The 21,621-nt window shown below is 46.4% G+C and overlaps 1 protein-coding gene across 1 annotated transcript in view; it reads left to right on the forward strand.

Annotated features, from left to right (window-relative positions):
- LAMB1 (laminin subunit beta 1) overlaps positions 1-21,621 on the forward strand; it is a 46,352-nt gene that overhangs the window by 1,944 nt on the left and 22,787 nt on the right. The window contains exons 3-23 of the mRNA XM_054057853.1: positions 1,479-1,614; positions 3,528-3,601; positions 5,900-6,088; positions 6,200-6,263; positions 7,726-7,928; positions 9,166-9,286; positions 9,458-9,646; positions 9,996-10,175; positions 10,607-10,719; positions 11,683-11,762; positions 13,450-13,585; positions 15,648-15,806; positions 16,792-16,919; positions 17,346-17,469; positions 17,978-18,182; positions 18,335-18,478; positions 18,580-18,811; positions 19,297-19,460; positions 19,955-20,179; positions 20,907-21,124; positions 21,224-21,320. Coding sequence (XP_053913828.1) covers positions 1,479-1,614; positions 3,528-3,601; positions 5,900-6,088; positions 6,200-6,263; positions 7,726-7,928; positions 9,166-9,286; positions 9,458-9,646; positions 9,996-10,175; positions 10,607-10,719; positions 11,683-11,762; positions 13,450-13,585; positions 15,648-15,806; positions 16,792-16,919; positions 17,346-17,469; positions 17,978-18,182; positions 18,335-18,478; positions 18,580-18,811; positions 19,297-19,460; positions 19,955-20,179; positions 20,907-21,124; positions 21,224-21,320 — 3,181 coding nt within the window. The remainder of the gene's footprint in view (positions 1-1,478; positions 1,615-3,527; positions 3,602-5,899; positions 6,089-6,199; positions 6,264-7,725; positions 7,929-9,165; positions 9,287-9,457; positions 9,647-9,995; positions 10,176-10,606; positions 10,720-11,682; positions 11,763-13,449; positions 13,586-15,647; positions 15,807-16,791; positions 16,920-17,345; positions 17,470-17,977; positions 18,183-18,334; positions 18,479-18,579; positions 18,812-19,296; positions 19,461-19,954; positions 20,180-20,906; positions 21,125-21,223; positions 21,321-21,621) is intronic.

Raw genomic sequence — 21,621 nt, forward strand, 5'->3', positions numbered from 1 at the left:
TGTTATGTTTTCTTGTCAAGAAAAATGCTAAATTGTCAATAGTAAAAAAGCATCACTTTAGACGTTCACGTGTGCCTTTTAGACATTCACTCTCAGTCCAGTATTTGGGATGATCCTAGTTACTTCTGAACTATAAAATGGTATTGAAGAAATTGTGGGAAGGTGCCAAGTATGCTCTTAATAACATAGGTCTTCACCACGCTGAGCTCTTTGCAACACTGGGCCTTCCAAGATTCAGTTTTAGTGGGAGAAGAATCAAGTAATGGAATGAGGCACGTGCTGTGGTGGTGGGGAAGAGGAGCTTGGAGCTGGCAGGAGGGAATATCTTTCCCAGCACCCCCCCGCCCCGACTCTTGCCATGGTCTCTGCTGGAGGACTCTCCAGGGACTTGTGGGGGTGAAGTGCTAGGCTTGGGAGGAGCCACTGAAGCTGAAATTGGTGAAATGGAAAGCCTGTGTGATGCAAACGTGCCAGCTCTCACATTCTTGGCTGATAAAGCACTGCATTTGTCTCCATAAACCTGCTGGAGGAATGATGCCGTGTAGCTTTTGACAGTGATGCGTTGCGGGTGTGCTGGGGCTCCCTGGCTGCAGTGCAATGAGCTTTTCTCGCTCCTCTGCCCCCTCCAGTCTGCCAAATGCCAGTTGGTTTGGGCAGGAACCTTCCCTTTTGGTTTGGTTCTCATTCTACTTTTCAAAATTGAGAAGTGGTGGTTTTAGGCACCGGGACAATGCAAAAATAGCGTTGTTCATAGTAATAGTCACGGTGGATTTTTTTGTCCTGATAAAGAAACATCCAACTTTCCCAAGCAGCACGTGCCATTCAGACTTGCAGCCAGCTGTTTTTTTTATAGTCACACCTTGTGGTGTATGGAAACTGGGTTTATGTGCATAGCTTGGAGTTGCAATCCAAGGTGAAGATGTTAGGTTAGGTAGAAGCTTGATAAACTGGATTTAGAGTAAAGGTAACCCCATGCTGAAAGGGCTTGGTCACTAAATCACTGTTGGTCCCTTGACATGCACTGAGGTTCACTGGAGGTATCCTTGAATACAGAGAACTTAACGTATCCAAGCTAGTTCCCAAAAGCCAATGTTGTTTTATACAATCTGTTGAAGATGCAGTTTTGCATGTGTACATTTGTACAGAAGCAATTCAGCAATTTTCTGTAGATGCTGGCTTGGGTTCTGACTTCTGCTGGAGAATACATTTGCTGGAAGAGATTTCCTGAAACTGCAATTTTGATAGAAAACATACTTCTAAAAATAAAGTGTATGAATTCCTGGCATTTTTTCCATTTCACAATTTGCATTAACTCATAAAGGTAAATACACTTATCGTTTCAACAAAAAAAATACCTTTGATGACTCCTGCAGGCAAAATGAGTGGAATGTGATGTGGATGGAAAATGCTCTTATCTGCAGGAAACAACTATTGCCCCACGGATAAAATCAGTAATGCTGATTATTTTGTTGTTTCAGGAGGACAAAAAATGTTTCATATGTGACTCCGAGGATCCCTTTCACGACACTCTCAATCCTGACAGTCATCGCATTGAAAATGTTGTCACCACATTTGCTCCAAATCGCCTGAAGCTCTGGTGGCAGTCGGAAAACGGTGGGGAGAATTGTCTGGGAGCCATTTCCAGGGTTGGGAATTGCTTCCCCTTCTTGTGTTTAAGTGTACCTGCGAGTTTGCTGCTATTGCTGGCTTGATGATCACTGCTGTGTGAGGGATCCTGCTGTTTGAGGAGGGCTGAGTAAAATTGGCTGCTTTTGTGTGCCCCAGAGTGACCCTTAATACACAACAAAGCCCGCTCTAGCCTCAGTGTGTGAAAGAGCCATCCCACAACTTTGCAGGAATCCTTTCCTAAAGAGAAAAGTTTCCCACACTGGCTCCGGATCTCCCTCATGTTTGGGCAGCGGGAGCAGAGCAGCCTTCCAGGAGTAAATATCCTGGGACGGCGCTGCCAAGGAAGCACCGTGGGGCTTCCCTGAGCTCGGCTGGAGGGAGGGTGAAGAAGGAGGAGGTTTGGGCGCCATCCTGCCTGCAGACCTCCCGCTTCCCCATTCCTCCCCCAAGAGAGCAAAGCCAGGGATATCTCTTGCCCTGCAAACTGCCTTCTTCCTCCTGGGCTCCCTGAATTCCTGCATCCATATGCCAAGCAGTAAAATGAACAGCAGAAACAAGCCGACTAGTTAAAAAAAAAATATTGCATGTTAGTTCAGTGGCTTTTTTAAAAAAAGCCCCTTCCTCTGTCGCTCTTTTATGGCTTTTGGCATGCCTTCGTACACTAAACAAGGCATTGAGGTTTCTCAAGCAGCAGTCCTACCCTGATGCCTTAAAGCCAACTAGACAGTGTGGGACTCCTGCAAATGCATTGGCAGTAGCTGTCTTACTGTACATTAAAATAAAATGGCAATATTTGTAAGATTTCTGCTGCCAGGTAAAGAAGAGTTTTCTCTAAACCCTTTTTCAACCATTTAGATTTGACTAGCAAGCTGCTTGTCTCCAGCGGCTTTCCTCTAGCATTCCAAATAATTCATGTTTTTTGCAACAGGCTTGGCAACATTCACACAGAAAAGTTCTTAGCTCATAAGGTCATGAAAATGTCCTTCAACAATAAAAAACAAATGATTCTTTCTGTCCAAGTCGTATTTTCTTCTATGCAGGCATACAGCAGAAGAGACCATTGTTGCATGCTCTACATAAAGTTACAGCTGGTCAAAAATTTAAGTGCTTTTTTTGGTTTATTGTTTTGATTTCTTACCCTTTCTCCTCTCTGTAAATCTCAACTTGACTATTTTTTTTTTTTAATTTCCAGCTACAGTATAATTAGCATTCAGCTGTTTTGAGAGGTCTTTTCACATGACAAAATAGTATTTGTAACTATTTTTCTTCCTTTCTGTACTGAGCCCCGACTGTAGGTGCAGCAGAGTTTGGAAATGCTTGTGCTTGTCACTGGTTTCCTAGCTTTCACAGCAGGGCTGTAATAGTTTCTTTAGCAGTATTTCAAAACCAGGTTGTAAGGGAAGTGCTCCTGCATCTGGATGGATAGGAGAGCCTTATGCGAATGGAGAAAGGTGGGAACCAGTCCCCACCAGTCATCAGTAAGATTTGGGGTGTTAGGGCTGCAAACGCTTGTGACTTTGTTGCTGCCTGATAGGCTGCAGTGTGTGAGAACAGCCACACAGGTCTGGGCTCAGCATCCTCCATCGTTACCAGCCACCAAGTACTTTGGTGCCAGGATCTAGGCGCTGGCAGTCCTCATCCTTACCCTGTGTCTAGTGACATTAGCCATTTTGTGCAATCTGAAATAATGGCAGTGCTGTTGGTGTAACATGTCCAGTGCAGACGATGCACAGACAATCCCATGTGTGACAGGCCTCAGCAGGTCCTTGGTGTCTCCCCTGTGCCTTGCTAATCCATTAACTCTCTAAGTGGCAAAGAGCTTTGGCAAAATTAATTTAGGTGTAGAGGCTGGCGGGTGTCTGTGTTTGCTGCACAGCTGCTTTTCTCTGCCCCTGTAGGTTTGGAAAATGTGACTATCCAGCTGAACCTGGAAGCTGAGTTTCATTTCACTCATCTCATTATGACCTTCAAGGTAAGTTAGCCACAGTGTCACTGAACCCTAAAGCATAAGGAAATGAGATATCTCGTGGTCCTTCACATCTGTTTGATATTTGAGATTTGGGCTTTGTCTGAACTGTTTTGCCTGATTCTTTAGAGCTGTCACCTATTAACTCCTCCTGAAATTGTGCAGGAAGGCGAAGTTGTGACTTGGGGATTGAGTTGCGTTTGAACTCCAGTGAGGCTGCAGAAGGAGCCATAATGAAGCTGGGTTTTGGGTTGGTTGTCTCTTGTGGCTGTGTTCTAAAAGTTCATTAGCTAAACCATTAGTAGCAAGGATTTTTCTTCTTAAAAAGAAACTTGGCCATGGTATTAGTTTTCATTTGGCAAATGGAAGGGTCATCAGGAAGAGGGAACATCTGTACACAAAATCTCTTTGTTTCTTTACAAACAGATGTCTTGGAATGGCAGATTGTCCTGTACGTTCTAACTCACAGGCAAGCGCAAGCGGCAGCCTGCAGCTGAGGTTTCAGGGGCTGCAGTTCCTGCAGGGCTAAATCCCTGCTCTTTGCGGGTAGACAGATTATCTCCTAAATTTTAACTCGGCTTTTGCTCATCCAAAGAAGAGCAACAAAGCTGGTGAAGGGCCTAGAGAACATATCCTGTGAGAAGCAGCTGGGGGAACTGGGGTTTTATCTGCAGAAAGAAGGCTCAGGGGAGACCTTATCGCTCTCTAAAAACTACCTGCAGAGAGGTTGTAGCAAGGTGACTGTCAGTCTCTTTTCCCAAGTAACGCGTAACAGGAGGAGAGGAAATGGCCTGAAGTTGTGCCAGGGGAGGTTTAGGTGTGCGTTGGAAATAGTTCTTCACTGAAAGGGTTCTCAAATATTGGAACAGGCTGCCCAGGGAAGTAGTGGATTCACCGTCCCTGGAGGTATTTAAGAGACCTGTAGATAAGGCACTTAAGGACATGGTTTAGTGGTGGACTTGGTGGTGTTAGATTTGTGGTTGGACTGGACTTTATGATCTTAAAGGTCTTTTCCAACCTAAACGATTATATGATTCTGGAAGACCTGTTTCCTCTTTCCTGCTGTGTTGGCTTGGATTTCTCCCCCTGCCTTAGGGTGACTGCTGAGGTGGAAGGTGGTCCTTTCTGCTGGCACCTAGCAGTGAAGGACTCCTGAAAGACCCCTGACCTGTGGCCGTTGTGCCCACGTGCTGCTGGACTTGGTCTGTTGTCAAGAGGAAGGCTGCGAGGGAAAGATAGTTTTAAAGATAATTTCTTGACTTTGTGTGGTAGACACCTGAGCTGCCTTACCTCTGAGAAAGTTTGGTGACATTTTCAGCCAGGAAGCAGAAAGAAAATTTCTTTCCAGCTGTGACGGAATGCTTTTGTGCTTGGGTCTTGGAGAGCCTCCTTTCAATGTATAAAACTAATGAAGAGACTGTTGGCACTTCTTGTTAGGTGCAAGCCAGGTGTTAAATTAATACCTGCTTTTTGAAATGCAGCTGATAGATTGAAACATAAGATTTTTTAGGTCAGGGGGATTAAAAATCTTTTTAAAGTCTCATTAGCTAGTTGTTCTGGAGTTGAATACACGTTTGTGAGAGGGACAGTGGTCTGTGTGAAGCAAATGCAGCCTGCCAGAATCTTGTCAAGGCCAGCTGGAGTAGGGTCACTGTGACTGCAGGAGTCAAACATAGCAAGAGTTAATAAAACTGAACTTTTCAAACTCCTTAAATAAGGTTTTCTTAATGCAGCACAGAGAGCAGCTAGCAGCGGGTGGCAGAGATGCTGCAGAAGGTAGTGGTGTCAGGTTTTTCTGAGCATCAGAGATAACTGCTCAGCAAGAACTTCTGAAAGTGGCCTCCTGGTACCCAAGGCAGGAGAGGAGGCCTGTGAGGTCCTTTGCAGGACACAAGGAGGTACGGCAATAAATAATGCTGTACTGCTTTCCACAAGCAGTGGAAAAAATCCTTTTGGCTTTCTAAAGCCCTGTCTTGACCCTGAATTTTGAGAAAGTATTTGGAATCCACAAAACTTAGAAGTTTGCTTGTTTCTTGTAAGTGTGTTTAAGTGCTTGGCCACTGAGTGCCATCTTTTTAAAGATGGGTAGTCTGTGGTTTAGTGTGTTGTTTCACAGATCTGCCTCTCAGCAGAAAATGGGATATCATCAGAAAAGTATTTCAATATTTCAGTACGTTGGAAGTGGTCAGTGCAGGAAGAGAGCTTAAAATTCAGACACATGGATTGCTCACACTTAAAAGCACTCGATGTAAATGCAAGTAATCATTAACTGAATAACATCTTTCCTGGTTTTCTTACTATTAGACATTCCGTCCTGCTGCAATGTTGATAGAAAGATCATCTGATTTTGGAAAAACATGGCAAGTATATAGGTATTTCGCATATGACTGTGAAAGCTCATTTCCTGGGATTTCAACTGGACCCATGAAGAAAGTGGATGATATCATTTGTGATTCTCGATACTCCGACATTGAACCTTCAACAGAGGGAGAGGTCAGAGGTTTTTATTTCCCCAATATGTTTATTCTATAGACTTTTTCCATACAAACACAGATTCTCTTATTTTTAAAGCTCAATTTTTTGTTGTACCATTTTTTCCTCCAGGTAATATATCGTGTTCTAGATCCTGCTTTTCGAATTGAAGATCCATACAGTCCAAGGATTCAAAGTATGTATGCAGTTACCTTCCAGGCTCGTTTGAAAGTATGTCTGTACTTGTTTGCTTACAAAAACAGGGAAGCCACCAATAAAGCCATGCCTTAACCCCAGTAACTGTTTTGAAGTCATATGAATACATTTGTGGTATGGCTTCTTTTCCTGACTTAAACAATGACATGCTGGGGAATAACGATCAGTGTCATCAACTCAAGTGATTGCTCTTACACACATCATTGGAATTGGTCCTTTTCTTAATTGATCAGGGATTTATTTTCATTAAGGACTCCCTCTTCCCAAAATACATGTAATCACCAAGAGAAACCTTGGAAGTGATCCCATAATTGTACAGTATTCAGAAAGCAAAGAAACAGAATTACAGAAGTACTTATATCATTTTGCATTTCTAGCTAAGATCAAAGAGGTCGGATTTTATTTTTTAAAACATCTGAGTAACGGCATTAGAATGGTTTGTCTTGGCTAATGTGGTTGTAAACCGCAAATGACTAGTATTCATGCACAGTCACAACAATGCAGGAGTGCAAAGGTGGAGTGATCTGTTGCTGAGCGTGGCTCAAAGAGTAACCTTGTGGAGCATTTGGCCTGGGTAGGGAACTGCAGTGATTGGCCTTAAACTTGACCTCCGATTTAGTATTCCTTCCTGGTTTCAGTTCATGTCCTTTGGTGTAAAACTAACTGGGGAAGAAGAAGTCTGTAGTAGAAGTGTGTCTGATAAGTGCTGTATCAGTTGAATTTTTTTTTAACCAACGTTTTAAAGGAGAAACTACTTTCATGGGCTTGAAATGCTTTTTCAAGCCTAGTTTCAAGGCTGTAAGACATTACTCAGGATTCATAATGTCAAAATGAATATGTGGACTGAATTAATTGCTGCAGTATTGTCTTCCTATGACTGTTCCTCAGGAGCATCCTCTTTATGTTTGATCAGTGATGGGATGTTGCTTTTTTCAGGAAAATATAACTGTTTTAAAAATTTGGCCGTTTAAGAAAGAAGAATATACTCATGTCTGGTTTCCAACTAAGATTTTTTTTTTCAAAAACTTCATAACTCTGAAAGCCCCTGGTCCACCTGTCAGCGGTTCCTCAATATCAGGTCCTTGCCCTTCTTACATTTTAAAATCTCAAAGAACTAGTGTCTCCTTGGTGGTACTGTTGCATGTTCATTTAATATCTGTGTTTGTCTGTCCATGCCTACAATAAAACAGATTAGTATTTTAATTAAGCTTAAACTAACTTATACAGTGATCAGCCTGTAATAAAATAAGGTAATTTTTTAAATTTGGAAGTATGAAGTGTTGTGATGAATAGTACGTGCTAGAATTAAATCTGACCTAATCTGCCCATAGGAAGTGTGTTTGGGAAGTCACTCCTGGCTTCCTCCCATTCAGTACAGTATCTGGTAAATAATTTGAAAATGTTGTTGTGGTTTTGTTGTTTTTCTTTTTCGTCCCCTCCAGACCTATTAAAGATCACAAATCTGAGAGTTAAATTTGTCAAGCTGCACACACTGGGCGATAATCTTTTGGACTCAAGGATGGAGATTAGGGAGAAGTACTACTATGCCATCTATGACATGGTGGTTCGCGGGAACTGTTTCTGCTACGGACATGCCAGCGAGTGTGCACCAGTGGATGGCTTTAATGAAGAAGTAGAAGGAATGGTAAATATTCACACCTTTTTTCCATAAAGCTGTTCCCATCTGTGCCTTTTTTAAGCTGTTTAAACTCACAGCATGCTGCCCCACCCTTCCCACCCTTAATTTTCAAACAAGAGAACTATTAAAACTATTCTTCCTCAGCAGACGTATCTCTTATTGATGTTAATCATGTATAGAGAGCTCAGATTAGGAGAAAATTGGTTTAGCATTCTTTTTCTAATTATGGTAAACAGCTGATGAAATTAAAAGACTGGAATGGAGAAAAGGAGTATAATCTTAGGGGCCAGAGATGGGGTGTGTAACTTGGGTTACCCTAAAACTGCAGAGTGGCATCAAAGGGTGAAACACATTTGTGAATCAAACATGGCCTTCATTTGTATCAGTTGTTATCAGCTGAGAAGTGGAAGCTGTGGCCCTAATTAACAGTAGGCTTTGAAGGAGAATCCTGCTGCCTCCATTGTACGCTGTTGTACGAGTGCCACATCTCTTCTGGGTTCTGCTTTTCCCATGATTTTTGCCTGATGAGTAGCAATAGCACTCCTGTTAATGAGTGAGTTATTAACTGGGTGAAAAAGTGGAGGCATAGAGGAGGTTGTGTGGATTGCCCCAGGGGCCATGGGATGCCGGTGAGCGAGCCAGTATGCTCCACTGCTGTACCTTTTCAGTAACTGTCTCTGTCTGAGCAGCAGCAAGACTGGCTTTGACTTTAAAATCATGGTTCCAGTGCTTGTAGACACCATCATCTAAGGCAGTGGTTGCCACACACTCACTGTTGGTCTGCTCAGTGCTTGTTCTGTGCATGTCAAAGGCAAAATCTGGGGTTGATGGATATAAACCGTCCAAACCATCTGTTATCTTTGCTTCAAGGATCAGGGTAGGGCTGGAAAGAAGGTGCTGGGCTAGTGGTGATACAACTACATGCATGTTAATAGCTAGTTAACAGCTAATAAACAGGTAGCTTTTAGTTCCAAGAGGCTTTTATGATTATTAAGGTGGAACTGTGCTCTCCTCGGTCATTCTGAAAGTGTTTATGCAGGCATTAGTTCCGGTAAGGAAAGAACAAATTTGTATGAGGATATTCTTACCTTGACAAGCAAAGGATGCTCTTGTGGTCCTTTATGTCCTCTGGCACGTAGTTATGTGCATGGAGATCTTTTTCCCTTCCTCCTTTATAACCAACTATATTTTCACCTTTGGTTTTCTGTTTGTTTTTTTTTTTTCTTTCTTTTTTAAATGACAGGTCCATGGACACTGCATGTGCAGGCATAATACCAAAGGGTTAAACTGTGAGCAGTGTATGGATTTCTACCATGATTTACCCTGGCGACCTGCTGAAGGCCGCAATAGTAACGCATGCAAAAGTGAGTTTGAGTAAAATGCAGATCTGGAGTCTGATATGAGCATTACATACTGTTACGCGGGAATTTATGACAATATATAAAGTCCCAAATGTTTCTTGTTTGACTTTTGTGTGTCTTTTCTGCAAACTTGCATCTCCTATGGGGTGACTCTTTGCTTGCTGTCTGCCACAGAGTGCAATTGCAATGGCCACTCCAGCCAGTGCCACTTTGACATGGCTGTGTACATGACGACGGGAAATACCAGCGGCGGAGTGTGTGATGATTGCCAGCACAACACCATAGGACACAACTGCGAGCAGTGCAAGCCCTTCTACTTCCAGCACCCGGAGAGAGATCTGCGAGACCCTGACGTCTGTGAACGTAAGTGCAGTCCTGTTCCTCAGGGTGGCAGTGGCCATGGCATTCCGTGACCCCCTTGGGCTTACCCTGGAGAATTTGGGATTTACCCCCCTTTTTCTTTCAACTAGTGCCACATTCCCAAACAAAGTTCCTTGAAGGAAGGTGGTTGTCTCGGAGGTCTTGAGTGAGCTTGACTGGGTTTTGTTTTCTTTTTGAGAATCTGGTCATTGTGTTTAACCCATGTCACGTCTAATACTTACAAGAACGACACACTGTCTTTACACAGCAATTGAGTTTAAATCAGTCACTGTGAGACTTGGCCTTTTCTATTGTAGCAGTTAATAAAACACACATAATGCTTCCTTCTTAGCTTGCAACTGTGACCCAGCTGGCTCCCAAAATGGTGGCATCTGCGATCGCTACACTGATTTCTCTGCTGGCCTCATTGCTGGACAATGCCGTTGTAAATTATTTGTGGAAGGGGAACGTTGTGACCTCTGCAAAGAAGGTTTCTATGGTCTGAGTGCCGATGACCCAGTGGGTTGTCAGTGTGAGTAAAAACATATGTTCCTTTATGTGTGATCAAAAGCTCTTTAAGGAGCTGCTAGAGCCCGCAGAAGTTGGTTTGTGGCTTGGATTTTTTTCCCCTTTGTTTCATGGAAAAACATTCTTAGAGATTTGCTATAGCTTGGAGTCTACCTACCCTAAAAGCTTTGTTCACTAGCTGCTCCTTCTAGAGCATTCAGTGGAAATAGCAGAACACTCCTTATTTGTTTTTAATTAAAAGTCTCTAAGCCAGGGAAGTTTTACTGGGATGAGTGATGAGCAAAATGTACAACTAATCTCTCTCCTGGGCAACTTGGGAAAAGCTTTAACATACATATTTAAGTTGGATACTAGAAAAGCTTTAACATACATATTTAAGTTGGATACTATCTAAAATGTAACTCCAAACCTGCCTATTTGTATTTCCCAATCTAGCTTGTGCGTGTAATCCTCTGGGTACTCATCCCGGGGGGAATCCTTGTGATTCAGAGACAGGAAACTGCTATTGTAAGCGCCTCGTGACAGGAAAGCAGTGCGATCACTGCCTGGTAAGTAGCTTACCATAAAATAAGTGAGAAGATGCTGGTGTGTGGAAGGCGTGGAGCAAGGTGCTAGATGACCTCTTTCACTGCCTGTGATCAGGCGCCTGGTGTCCAGACTGGGGTAGGCACCTTGGGATGTCAGGAGCCGTGAAGCACGGCCTGTTACAGGGAGCTGGGGTGCACGTCAAGGCAGACGAGCATCTGGAAATTAAGTCCTGGGACTGTAAGGAGTGAGACGTTAGAATACGTGTTGCAGTTACTCTGCAAAAATGAGGGATCTGGGGCATTTCTGCTGGAATCCTTACTGGGGTGAAAAACAAAATGGGCAGAGAAGCAGTGTTACAAAAAAAATTGCTTTCTATACAGGCCATTATTTTAGTCAGATTATTTTTGACAAATACATATCTATATGGTGTTTGTGTGTGCTCAAGTGTTCTAGAAACACGCTGTCGGATAACTGGATGTGTTATCTCTTATCTGACAGCAAATGGCTTTGACAAGCTAAACAAGTCTGTATGTCCAACAAGCAAGTTGCAGGGTAGCAACCCTGCAAGGACAGTGCTCACACAAAGCCCCACTGACCCACAGTGCTGCTCTCTGCTGGAGTGTGATATACTGGGCTATGATTTTCCAAGCCAAAGCTTTATGGGTCAGCAGCCCAAAGCGGTGTAAATGGTGCAGTAGGAGTGAGGTCCCTGAACTGGGGTCCTCCTAAAGCTTCCTTTTAGAACTAGGCAGAAAGATGTGTGTTTTTCTCAAGCCCTTGAGGTAGTTGAGAAGGCAGAGGAAAGCAAGATGGGGAGGTTGTGTTGCTTATGTTTGGTCTACCCTCCCAAGCAGGGGAGCAGGATTTGTTGGTTGGGAGGGGACTCTGGGGTGGCTTATGCTGAGTATTTCAAAATGTGCCTTTGGTGTAGATGGGGTTAAATTGGCACTGAGTTACAGTGCCAGTGATGTTTCCTCCTGCAGCCTGAGCACTGGGGCCTGAGTAATGACATGGATGGATGTCGGCCGTGCGACTGTGACCAGGGAGGAGCGTTGAACAACAAGTGAGTCTCAGCGCGATTACTCTCCTGTAATCATTCACCCCAGTGAGCTTCGCTTCATTTGCAACAACAACATCCAGGGCTCGATGTGCTCTGAAGGGAGACATTTGAGACCATCTTTCTGCTCCAAAGTGGATAAAGTGATGGGTCTTGATTGCAGCGAGTGATTATTTACTCCTCCGTGCTCACTCCCTGCGTGCAGATCAGTTACGCTGCAAAGCTTGTAATGATTCCCTTAGCACAGCTACTTCCAGGAGTTTGGGGTACAGCTTGGCCATGGTGGAGCAAGGCTTTGCAGCCTGTTTCCCATGCACTGAGCCCAGTGATTGCTAAACCACGTGGGGAGGAGATGTGTAGCATCCTGGCACGAGCAGGGAACAGCTGTGCTTTCCTCTGGCCACCGGAGTGCTGAGAAAACTCTTCTGGCTTCTGGCTTAGCTCTCTAACATCAGTGGGAGGGGGAAGCTTTGCCTTCCCTGGAGCTCTTCTGCCCAGCTGCCAAATTGCTGCCTCCTGGCTCTCATTCAGGGTGTGGGATGCAGCACCTGGAGCAGCCACACCTTGCCTGAAATGAATCCCTGCTCTGTAACACAGGTGATGGATTCATTGCTGTGCCCAGAGGGAAGACCTGCCAGCTCCCCTTCTGGGGCAGCTAGGGCACTTCAGGCATTGCAAAGTGAGCATTTAAGGGAATCTCTGTAATTTCAATAGTGGTTTCAGTTAAAAATTACTCTTAGAATGTGGGCCTGAAAAGGCCAGAGATTTTCCAGGGAAATCAGAGAGGTTTGACTTTAGAAAATGTTTCTAAATTGAACTTGAATGTAAAGGTTATCTTTTGGTGGACCAAAAAACCTTCCTCTGAAAAAGTGTGACCAGGAACATGCAAGAAGCATTCTTTATAAATGCAGGGTGGACTGTCTGGGGACAATAAAACTGTCAAGAAAGCAGTTTGGGGGTAGAGCTTTGTTGAGAAAAGAAAATGGCTTGTTATGAAGGACATACGGAAGATATGTCCCTATGGACAGACCTCCATTCCCCAGTGATGACTCTGTCTGTCCCATGTCTTTGGCTGCGTCTATCCTACTTTAAAGCAGCTGGGTATGGTTTTCCCCTGTGTGTAGCTCTTGGTGGGTGGCCTCTTGGGATGCTCTTTGCAGCATACAAGAGCACCTTGACATCCCAGGGCATGCAGGGTCATGCGTGTTCATGCTTTGCCTAAGCCCATATAAACAGATAAACCGTTTGCATGGCCTGCAAGCCTGGAGATGAAGGCTGCCCTCAGCTTGCAGGACAGACATGCCTCTCGGCTACGTCTGTGGTGGCAAGTGAAGCTCTCCTAGGACTACTATCTGGCCCCAGGGAACTGCCTGTATCCATTAAATCCTCTAGCCATCCAAACAGAGGAAACCGCATGTAATGTGCCTACTGGAAATGGTCCCTGGCATGTGCTTGCTCCAAGCTCGAGCCTAGGAGTTGTTTAGGAGAACAGTAGTTCAGTTAAACTAAAACTGCGCCCAGGGCCATGCCTCAGATCCAGCTGCAGAGCCCAAAACCATCTCTCGTCTAGACGCAGCTGTGTCCAGAAGCGCTTTTCCTCGTGTGTCACTGAAAATGTCAAAGCGGTAAATAGCTCCAGAACTGTCTCAGTGTAGCCAAGATGTGTTGCAAATTCTTTGCTCTTCTATTTCAGCTGCTCAAGTGAATCTGGCCAGTGTGAATGCCGGCCCCACATGTTTGGACGTCAGTGCAACCAGGTGGAGCCTGGCTATTACTTCATTTCACTCGATCATTACATCTTCGAGGCAGAGGAAGCAAGCTTGGGTCCTGTGAGTAGCAGTTTTAGTGGACTGTTGTGTCTGGACAGCTGTGGGAAAGTTGTTTCACCATTTGGGTATTCAAAATATGTGTTTTATATCCTGAGTATTTTGCAATTAGAATGTGGAAAACATAAAATGGAAGTGTATCAGAAAACCATCAACCTGTAGTTCTTCAATCATAGTATCGATAAACAGTGTAGTAATTTAGAGGGACAAACTGCCATTTTTCTTTTTAAACTTGTTTCTTTGATCATGACTGTAGTTTGTTTCCTGCTAACGTCCCCCTCTCTACCCATCTACACTGCATACATACCCACCACAACCACTTTTCCCCTCTTATCTCAAGAGTAGTGGGACACTGATATTGTCTCTTCTTTTTGGTGCCACTTGAAACCAGGAGGGAGCAAAGCACTCATTTAAGAACATTACCATGGCTTTAGAGTGTCTGTACATGAGTAACATTGCTTTTAATAATGGCTAAAACTATGGTTGATTGTGCAAAACCTTGGTTTTGCAAGTGAGGTTGTCTTTAGGTTGTTTAGCCTTCTGGCGTGGTACATCAGCTCTCTGTCTCTTTCTGTTCACTACCACACACCCCTGCTTTTAATTCATTAACAGCAGCTAGGTAATTACATCAATTATTTTTGCCTCCAGCAAGGAGTCAGGAAGGTGAGGTACTCACTCGTTCCTCTAAAGTAGCAGATCCTTGTCTGCCTGCAATTGAGGCACTTACTCCTCACTTATTTATTTCAGGAAAATGCAGCCACTTTGCAGTTTCAGCCAAAGCAGAGGATTTTTGGTTTTAGATAAGTGCAGAGAGGGAAGTTGGACTGCAGTAGAAGGCATGTGAGCTGGCACAGGGTTTTGGTGTCTGCCTGGCTAGAGAACGTGGTACTCAATGCCTTGCTGAGGCTCAGGGGTGGAGGAGTCTGGCATGAAAACCCACATTGTCAACCAGAGAGAGGAGATGCGCTTCTGGTTTGCCTGGCAAGCAGAACAATTTTAAAAAACACCAATATTTAAAAGCTTTCTCACAAATCTGGCGGCAGAATAAAACTCTGAATTTCCAGGTGGGGGCCCAGCACAAGGCAAAACAAAGTGGCATAGATTTGCAGGGATTTTCAGGTAATGCCAAGCCTCTGTGCTCCGCACAGCTATACAGCTCAGCTCATATCCCACCTGCCATCATTTCTAGGAGCTCTGACTCTTTGTGCAAAGCCAAAGGGTAATGACGTACAGCCAGGCTCTCTTCAAAGAGTGAAAATATTTGAGGGGACATCCTGAAGTGATATGTCTATATATAGACCTTTCCTTACATTTTATTCCCTTCTACTGAAGCAAACTCCTCAGGAATACACAGGATGTTGTTGTGTGAAGAGAACTATTCATGGATGCAGATATATATTTGAAACGGGAAGTTTGAACACCACATGCTCCATTTTCTGTTGCCTTTTTCCTCTTTTGCCTTATAAAAAGAGCAGCAGATAAAAACTTGGCACCTTAGACTGAAAGTAGTGACTGTGTATTTATTAGGCTATTCACTATCTATCGATGATTAGGAAGTTGGTTATTTGATGACAACCTACTCATGAAAGCTGTGATCTGGTTGTTGTATGTTATTCTGAGCAGTGGTTTGGTTTGAAGCAGCCTGGTGTAGTCAGGAGTAATTAGCACTCAGCTGGGCAGCTAATAGAGCAATTATGTGCCACTGCAGTACATCCTACTGCCTCAAGTGTGATGTGAAACTCCTTACAATGAATGGGATTTTGTAGCTGGAGGATTAGTTACAGCAGGTTTTCAAAATTAATTCCGCAGTATAACAGCGGAATGGATGAAGAGTAGCACAGTGTTGTTTTATTTTATCTTTCTTGCATTTTATATATTGTTAGGTGGAAGGGCAACAGTTGTGCATGCACATGGGTTTAAAAGAGAATTCCTGTTTGCTGGGATGCAAATGATGGAGGCTGAGATGCCGAAGTGATTTACCAGCAGAACTTATTGCTTCACGCTCTCCCACGGGGCTTGAAAAATTAATGTATTGGTACTAAATCTCTGTTCCCTCTTTTGGTAGGGAGTAAATATAATAGAGCGCCAGTACACACCGGACCGCACACCATCATGGACAGGCATTGGATTTGTAAGGGTCCCTGAGGGAGCATACTTGGAATTCCACATCGACAACATCCCCTACTCCATGGAGTATGATATTGTGATCCGCTATGAGCCACAGGTAGAATCATAGAATCATTTGGGTTGGAAGGGACCTTAAAGATCATCTAGTTCCAACCCCCTATGATGGGCAGAGACACGTCCCACTAGACCAGGCTGCCCAAGGCCCCATCCAATCTGGCCTTGAAAACTTCCATGGATGGGGCACCCGCAACTTCCCTTGGAAACTTGTGCCAGAGCCTCACCACTCTCATTGAGAAGAAATTCCTCCTTATGTCTAGTCTAAATCTGCCCCTCTCCAGTTTATACCCATTGCCCCTCATCCTATCACTACACGCCTTTGTAAGAAGTCCCTCCCTAGCTTTCCTGTAGCCCCTTCAGGTACTGGAAGGTCGCTATAGGATCTCCTCGGAGCCTTCTCTTCTCTAGGGTGAACAACCCCAACTCTCTCAGCCTGTCCTCGTATGGGAGGTGCTCCAGCCCTCTGAGCATCCTTGTGCCCTCCTCTGGACCTGTTCCAACAACTCCATATCCTTCTTCTGTTGGGGATTCCAGAACTGGACACAATACTCCAGATGAGGCCTCACAAGAGAGGAATAGACTTTACTAGCAGTTGGTTTTGACTGCGGATAATTTGCAGGGTAGAGGGAAAGAGCAAAATTCCCCCAGCTCATTTCCTAGAGCTTGGCAGCGATTGACTGCAGTGAAATACCCAGGTGCAATACCTGTGTTGGAGGCAGAGGTGGCCACTAAACCCTCTGCTGATGCTGTGCTGCAGATGGGGCTGCTGACCACCTACACCTTGTCATGTTTTCTTGGGAGAGAGAGGCTGTCGTACTGGAGGCTGCCCAGGAGCACTTTCTTATCTCAGCCCAAACCCACAGCTGGTAGATGTTCTATTGATGCTGGCACTGTGGCCCTTTCCTCCCTGAAGCAGTGACCACCCCGTCTGTGAATGTGCTTATCCTGGCCTGAGCTATGGATGCTCCCGGGAGCTTATGGCCATTGCGTGATGCTGATCAGCTTTTTTTCTGTCCCCTCCCCAGCTGCCAGATCAGTGGGAAAAAGCTGTGATCAGCGTCTCTCGCCCCGGAAAGATTCCCACGGGTAGTCGGTGTGGCAACACAGTTCCTGATGATGATAATCAAGTCGTCTCACTGTCACCCGGCTCCAGGTCAGTATAACTGGATGGGCCAAAAGGAGGGAAAAAATAGATTTGAAAACTTTAAACAGAGAAACATCACGTTTTCAGTTTGCAGTGACCTCTATGAAAATTAATAAAATTAAATTTCTAACAAGTTGTAAAAATGTATTTAGCATTGTGGCTGTAGACTCAAAGCTTTAAGTTTATTCTTGTCCAATGTGTTTTGTTCACTGAGTAAAGGGGAGGGGAAGTGTTTGCACAGCCTGAGACTGAACATGAGTATGACTTTTCCAGTTCTGTCTTGCACAAACCTCCAAATCACCTCTTTCCCATAATAGCTTTTGTTCTGCCTGGTCTTTGCTGCATTCTGTTATCTCAATTGATTTATAAGGCCACCTGAAATGCTTTCTGGTGCTGGCTGTTTGAAGTTAGAATTATTTCCTGTTCCTAACCCAGATACGTCGTTCTCCCACGGCCTGTCTGCTTCGAGAAGGGGCTGAATTACACCATCCGCCTGGAGCTGCCCCAGTACTCCTCAGTGGATACAGAGACGGAGAGCCCCTACACTCTCATTGACTCTGTGAGTTGAAGTTGTTTTGGGGATGCTGTGGTGGAAAAGTATATTTTAAAGCCTGTAAATTTTCATCTTTTGCAAGATGCATCTGGGTAAATCTGAAGTAAGGTTTTATAATATTTTTGCATATGGCTGAAGCCAGATTTTAACTGAACAGTGTGAAGTGGCATACGTTTCTTTAAAGTTATGTGGGTTGTTTTTCTGCTAAGAGGCCTTTGCTGTATTTTACAGGAACGTAGCCAGTTCCACAGACCTGAACTTACACAGTAGTTTCATTGAGAAGGCTAATGTCATAGATGTCTACCTTTTTCTTTTGTATGGATAGCATTTGGCAGATTTGGTAAGAATCCTGTAGATACCAGAACTATTCTACCAAAGCCTATAGAATTTTCCTTGCCAATTCTGTCTGTTTGCTTTTTTGGCTAAAAATGGATGATAGGAAGTTGGATAACACAATTTTGATGAAGGCTGCTATACAATACTGACACTCTGTCATTGTAAAATTGTTTTGTAGCTTGTTCTCATGCCGTACTGCAAATCACTGGACATATTCACTGTAGGAGGCTCAGGCGAAGACGTGGTCACAAACAGTGCATGGGAGACTTTCCAAAGATACCGGTGTCTGGAAAACAGCAGGAGTGTTGTGAAAACCCCCATGACAGATGTCTGCAAGAACATCATATTCAGCATTTCTGCTCTATTACATGAGACTGCGCTATGTATGTAACTACCTATTTGTAGGGCAAACTGCCCCTGGAAGCTTGGTGGTGCTTCCGGGCAGAGTGGTTTGCATGGGGAAGGTGTGTGCATGGGATGAGGCAGGTGGCCTGCAGTGTGGTACTCATTCCCTCCAATACTTTTCTTTGCTCAGCGTGCCAGTGTGACCCTCAGGGCTCCCTGAGCTCGGTGTGCGACCCCAGCGGAGGACAGTGCCAGTGTCGTCCCAACGTCGTTGGAAGGCAGTGTGATAGATGTGCCCCTGGCACCTTTGGGTTTGGGCCGAGCGGATGCCGACGTATGTTAAACCCTTGGCTCTGGGCTGTACTGCAGTTGGGGCCCTGCGTTTAGGGCTTGCCTCGCCATGGAAACACAGCCCCTCTTGCACTCTCTTTGCAGCATGCGAGTGTCACATCCGAGGCTCTTACAACGCCTTCTGCGACGCAGAGACGGGCCAGTGCCATTGCTTCCCTGGGGTGTACGGGCGGCAGTGTGACCGCTGCCTGCCTGGATTCTGGGGCTTCCCCAGCTGCCAGCCCTGCCACTGCAATGGCCACGCTGACGACTGCAGCCCCTACACTGGGGAGTGCCTGAGCTGCCGGGACCACACGGCAGGGCACAACTGCGAGAGGTATGGTGTGTGCGCCTGCTTCTTGGTTGCTGTCCTTCGCCTCAGCAGGATGAGCACAGCAGTTGTTTCCCTCCAGTGCTGGTGCTCGGTCAGGTGTGAATCGATGGGGAAAATCCCTGGAACATGGAAGCCAGAGGAGTGCTGGTGATCCTGGAAGAGGATGGGAGTGGGAATCCCTTCTTCGCTGCCTGTGGCCTCCTGCCTGCCAGCAGCAGCTGCCTGGGCATATGAGAGTGTGTTGTGGGACCCCAGGGCTTTCTCCATTGCAAGCCTTCTGAGAGGCGCCTCTCTTGGGTCTCCTGCTCGTACAGTGGCATAAGTCTGACAAATTTGCCTCTGTGGGCACAGCTGCTTGGAGTGTAGGTGGCACAGGAAAGCTGTAAGGATGTTTGTTCTTCATGATGGTTGAAAACCTGGGTGTAGATATACAAGGATGCATTCCGTTTGTCTGCAGTCACCTACATGCCATGTACCCCACTGCACAGGTGCCAGACTGGCTACTATGGAGACCCTATCCTGGGATCAGGTGACCACTGCCGCCCCTGCCCTTGCCCTGACGGCCCCGAGAGTGGACGCCAGTTTGCCAGTGGCTGTTACCAGGATCCAGTCACACTGCAAGTCACATGTGTCTGTAGCGTGGGATACATAGGTACATGGTGGGTGCATGAGGTGGGGCTGATTGCGTTGAACCTCGAGGTGGGAAGGGATATGTTCATACCGATCGTTGGATGTCAGCGTGTTGCTGCTGGAGGTTGGCAGCCTCTAGTGGGGTAGCAGGAATGTGCCAGGGTAGAGCGGCTTGTGCAGGTGATGCCGACACCGCTGTGGACCTCATCCCCAGCACTGTAGCGAGGGATGACTGGTGGTCAGCAGAGGTGGGCAGGACAGCAGTGGAACCGAGGGGCTGAGCAGGCTGGCAGCTGGACTGCAGCACCATGCCTTGGTGGCCCAAGCGGTACCATCTGTGCTGCACCAAGCTGCTGTAGTCTCACCAAGCATTGCCTCTGTTGCTTTGAGCATGATCCAATTAACAGCCGCCCCCCATTAATGGCCTTTATTGTCTTGCCTCAGTCTTGCCATTCACGGGGATGTGCACTAGCGAGCTGTGATGGCAATTCCCACCATGCCTGTTTGTTCAAACAGGCAGTCGATGTGATGAATGTGCGTCTGGCTTCTTTGGGAGCCCCGACGAGGTTGGCGGCGCCTGCCAGCCGTGCCAGTGCAACAACAACATCGACACCACTGACCCGGAGGCTTGCGACAAGAAGACGGGAATGTGCTTGAAGTGCCTGTATCACACGGAGGGCGAAAACTGCCACCTCTGCAAACAGGGCTACTATGGGAGCGCCCTGCAGCAGGACTGCAGAAGTGAGTGTGGAGATGTGGCCACAGCTCCTCCACCAGCCATGTCATGGGGACGGCCGTGGCCACCTGAGCTCTTAATTTACTTGGGAGCATTTGGGTGAACGGGAAAGTTCATTGTCTCCAGCTGGAGTTGCATGCAGCTGCCCAGGGTCAGCTGGGCTCATGGCAGGGAGGGGAGTCCTTTACATTTGACAGAGAGAGCAGGGACAGTGTTTGCGTGTGCTGAAAGGACGAGGGGGGGTTCTTTCCTCCTTGTTAGCTGTCTTTGTTTTCCTCTTCTCTAGAGGTGCGGTGGTGGGATGTGGGTTTGGCTTTTTTCTGCACCAGCATTCCTGCAGATGTGGCTGGACAGTTGGAGGGAGTCCTGCCTGGGAAGCCGAACAGGGTGGTGGCAGACCCTCCTCTCCCTCGCCGCTGGTTGCAGCCTCTCAGGGCAGATGGGTCATTGGGTGGGTAAGCGAAGCCCAGCTCTGTTTGGCCCGCCATCAGCTTGGCAAGCCTCAGAGGGAGGAGGCGAGACGAAGAGGGAAGATGGGCTGCTTGAATGAGGGGCTCCTGTCACCTCCTGTGTGCTGGGGCTCTTGTGCAGTGCTGGATGTTATTCAGCGTTGGGACATGCCAGCATCTGCCTGCACCCCTGCGGACTCTGAGATTAAATTAAACACAAACTGTGTGGTTTGGTAACAAGAGGGCAGGCTAACATTGAGGCATCACGCTCTTCTGCCCACAGAGTGCGTCTGCAACTACTTGGGCACCGTCCGGGAGGACTGCGAGGGCTCGGAGAGCTGCCGGTGTGAGGCAGCCACGGGGCAGTGCCGGTGCCTGCCGAACGTGGTGGGGCAGACCTGCGACCGCTGTGCCCCCAACACGTGGAGGCTCGCCAGTGGCGCTGGCTGCGAGCAGTGTGACTGCGACCCCACGCGCTCCCTCGGACCTGCCTGCAACGAGGTGAGGGGAGCACAGAATATGCTCCAATGGCTTGGCTTTTGCTCTGGCACAGAGTTGCTGAGGTGGTCACGCCTCCTGTTGGGGATTTTTTTTTGGTAGTTCACAGGGCAGTGTCAATGCATGCCAGGATTTGGAGGCCGGACCTGCCGGGAGTGCCAGGAGCTATTCTGGGGTGACCCAGATGTGGAGTGCCGAGGTGAGTCTGTCCCCAATGCCTGCTCCGTCTGCTCCTTTTGGAAGTGGCCCAGCGGCCAGGCATGTCCACTGGGTTGGTGGACCACCAGCGTGCTGGTTCGCTGCTGGGAGCAGCCCCACGAGCAAACCTCCCAGTGCCCACATGAGCCTTGGAAGTAAGGGAGCAATGTGGCAGGATCTGTCCCTAAGGCTTCGGTGCCTCCTGGGATGGGAGGTATGGCAGGAGCCCAGCCTTACGCTTGCTGGTTTGTTTTATTTCTTGTTGAACCGTTATTTAGAAACAAACCTCTCTGTTTAGAAGC

Source organism: Cuculus canorus, chromosome 1 (assembly GCF_017976375.1).
Source record: "Cuculus canorus isolate bCucCan1 chromosome 1, bCucCan1.pri, whole genome shotgun sequence".
NCBI classification, from domain to species: Eukaryota; Metazoa; Chordata; class Aves; order Cuculiformes; family Cuculidae; genus Cuculus; species Cuculus canorus.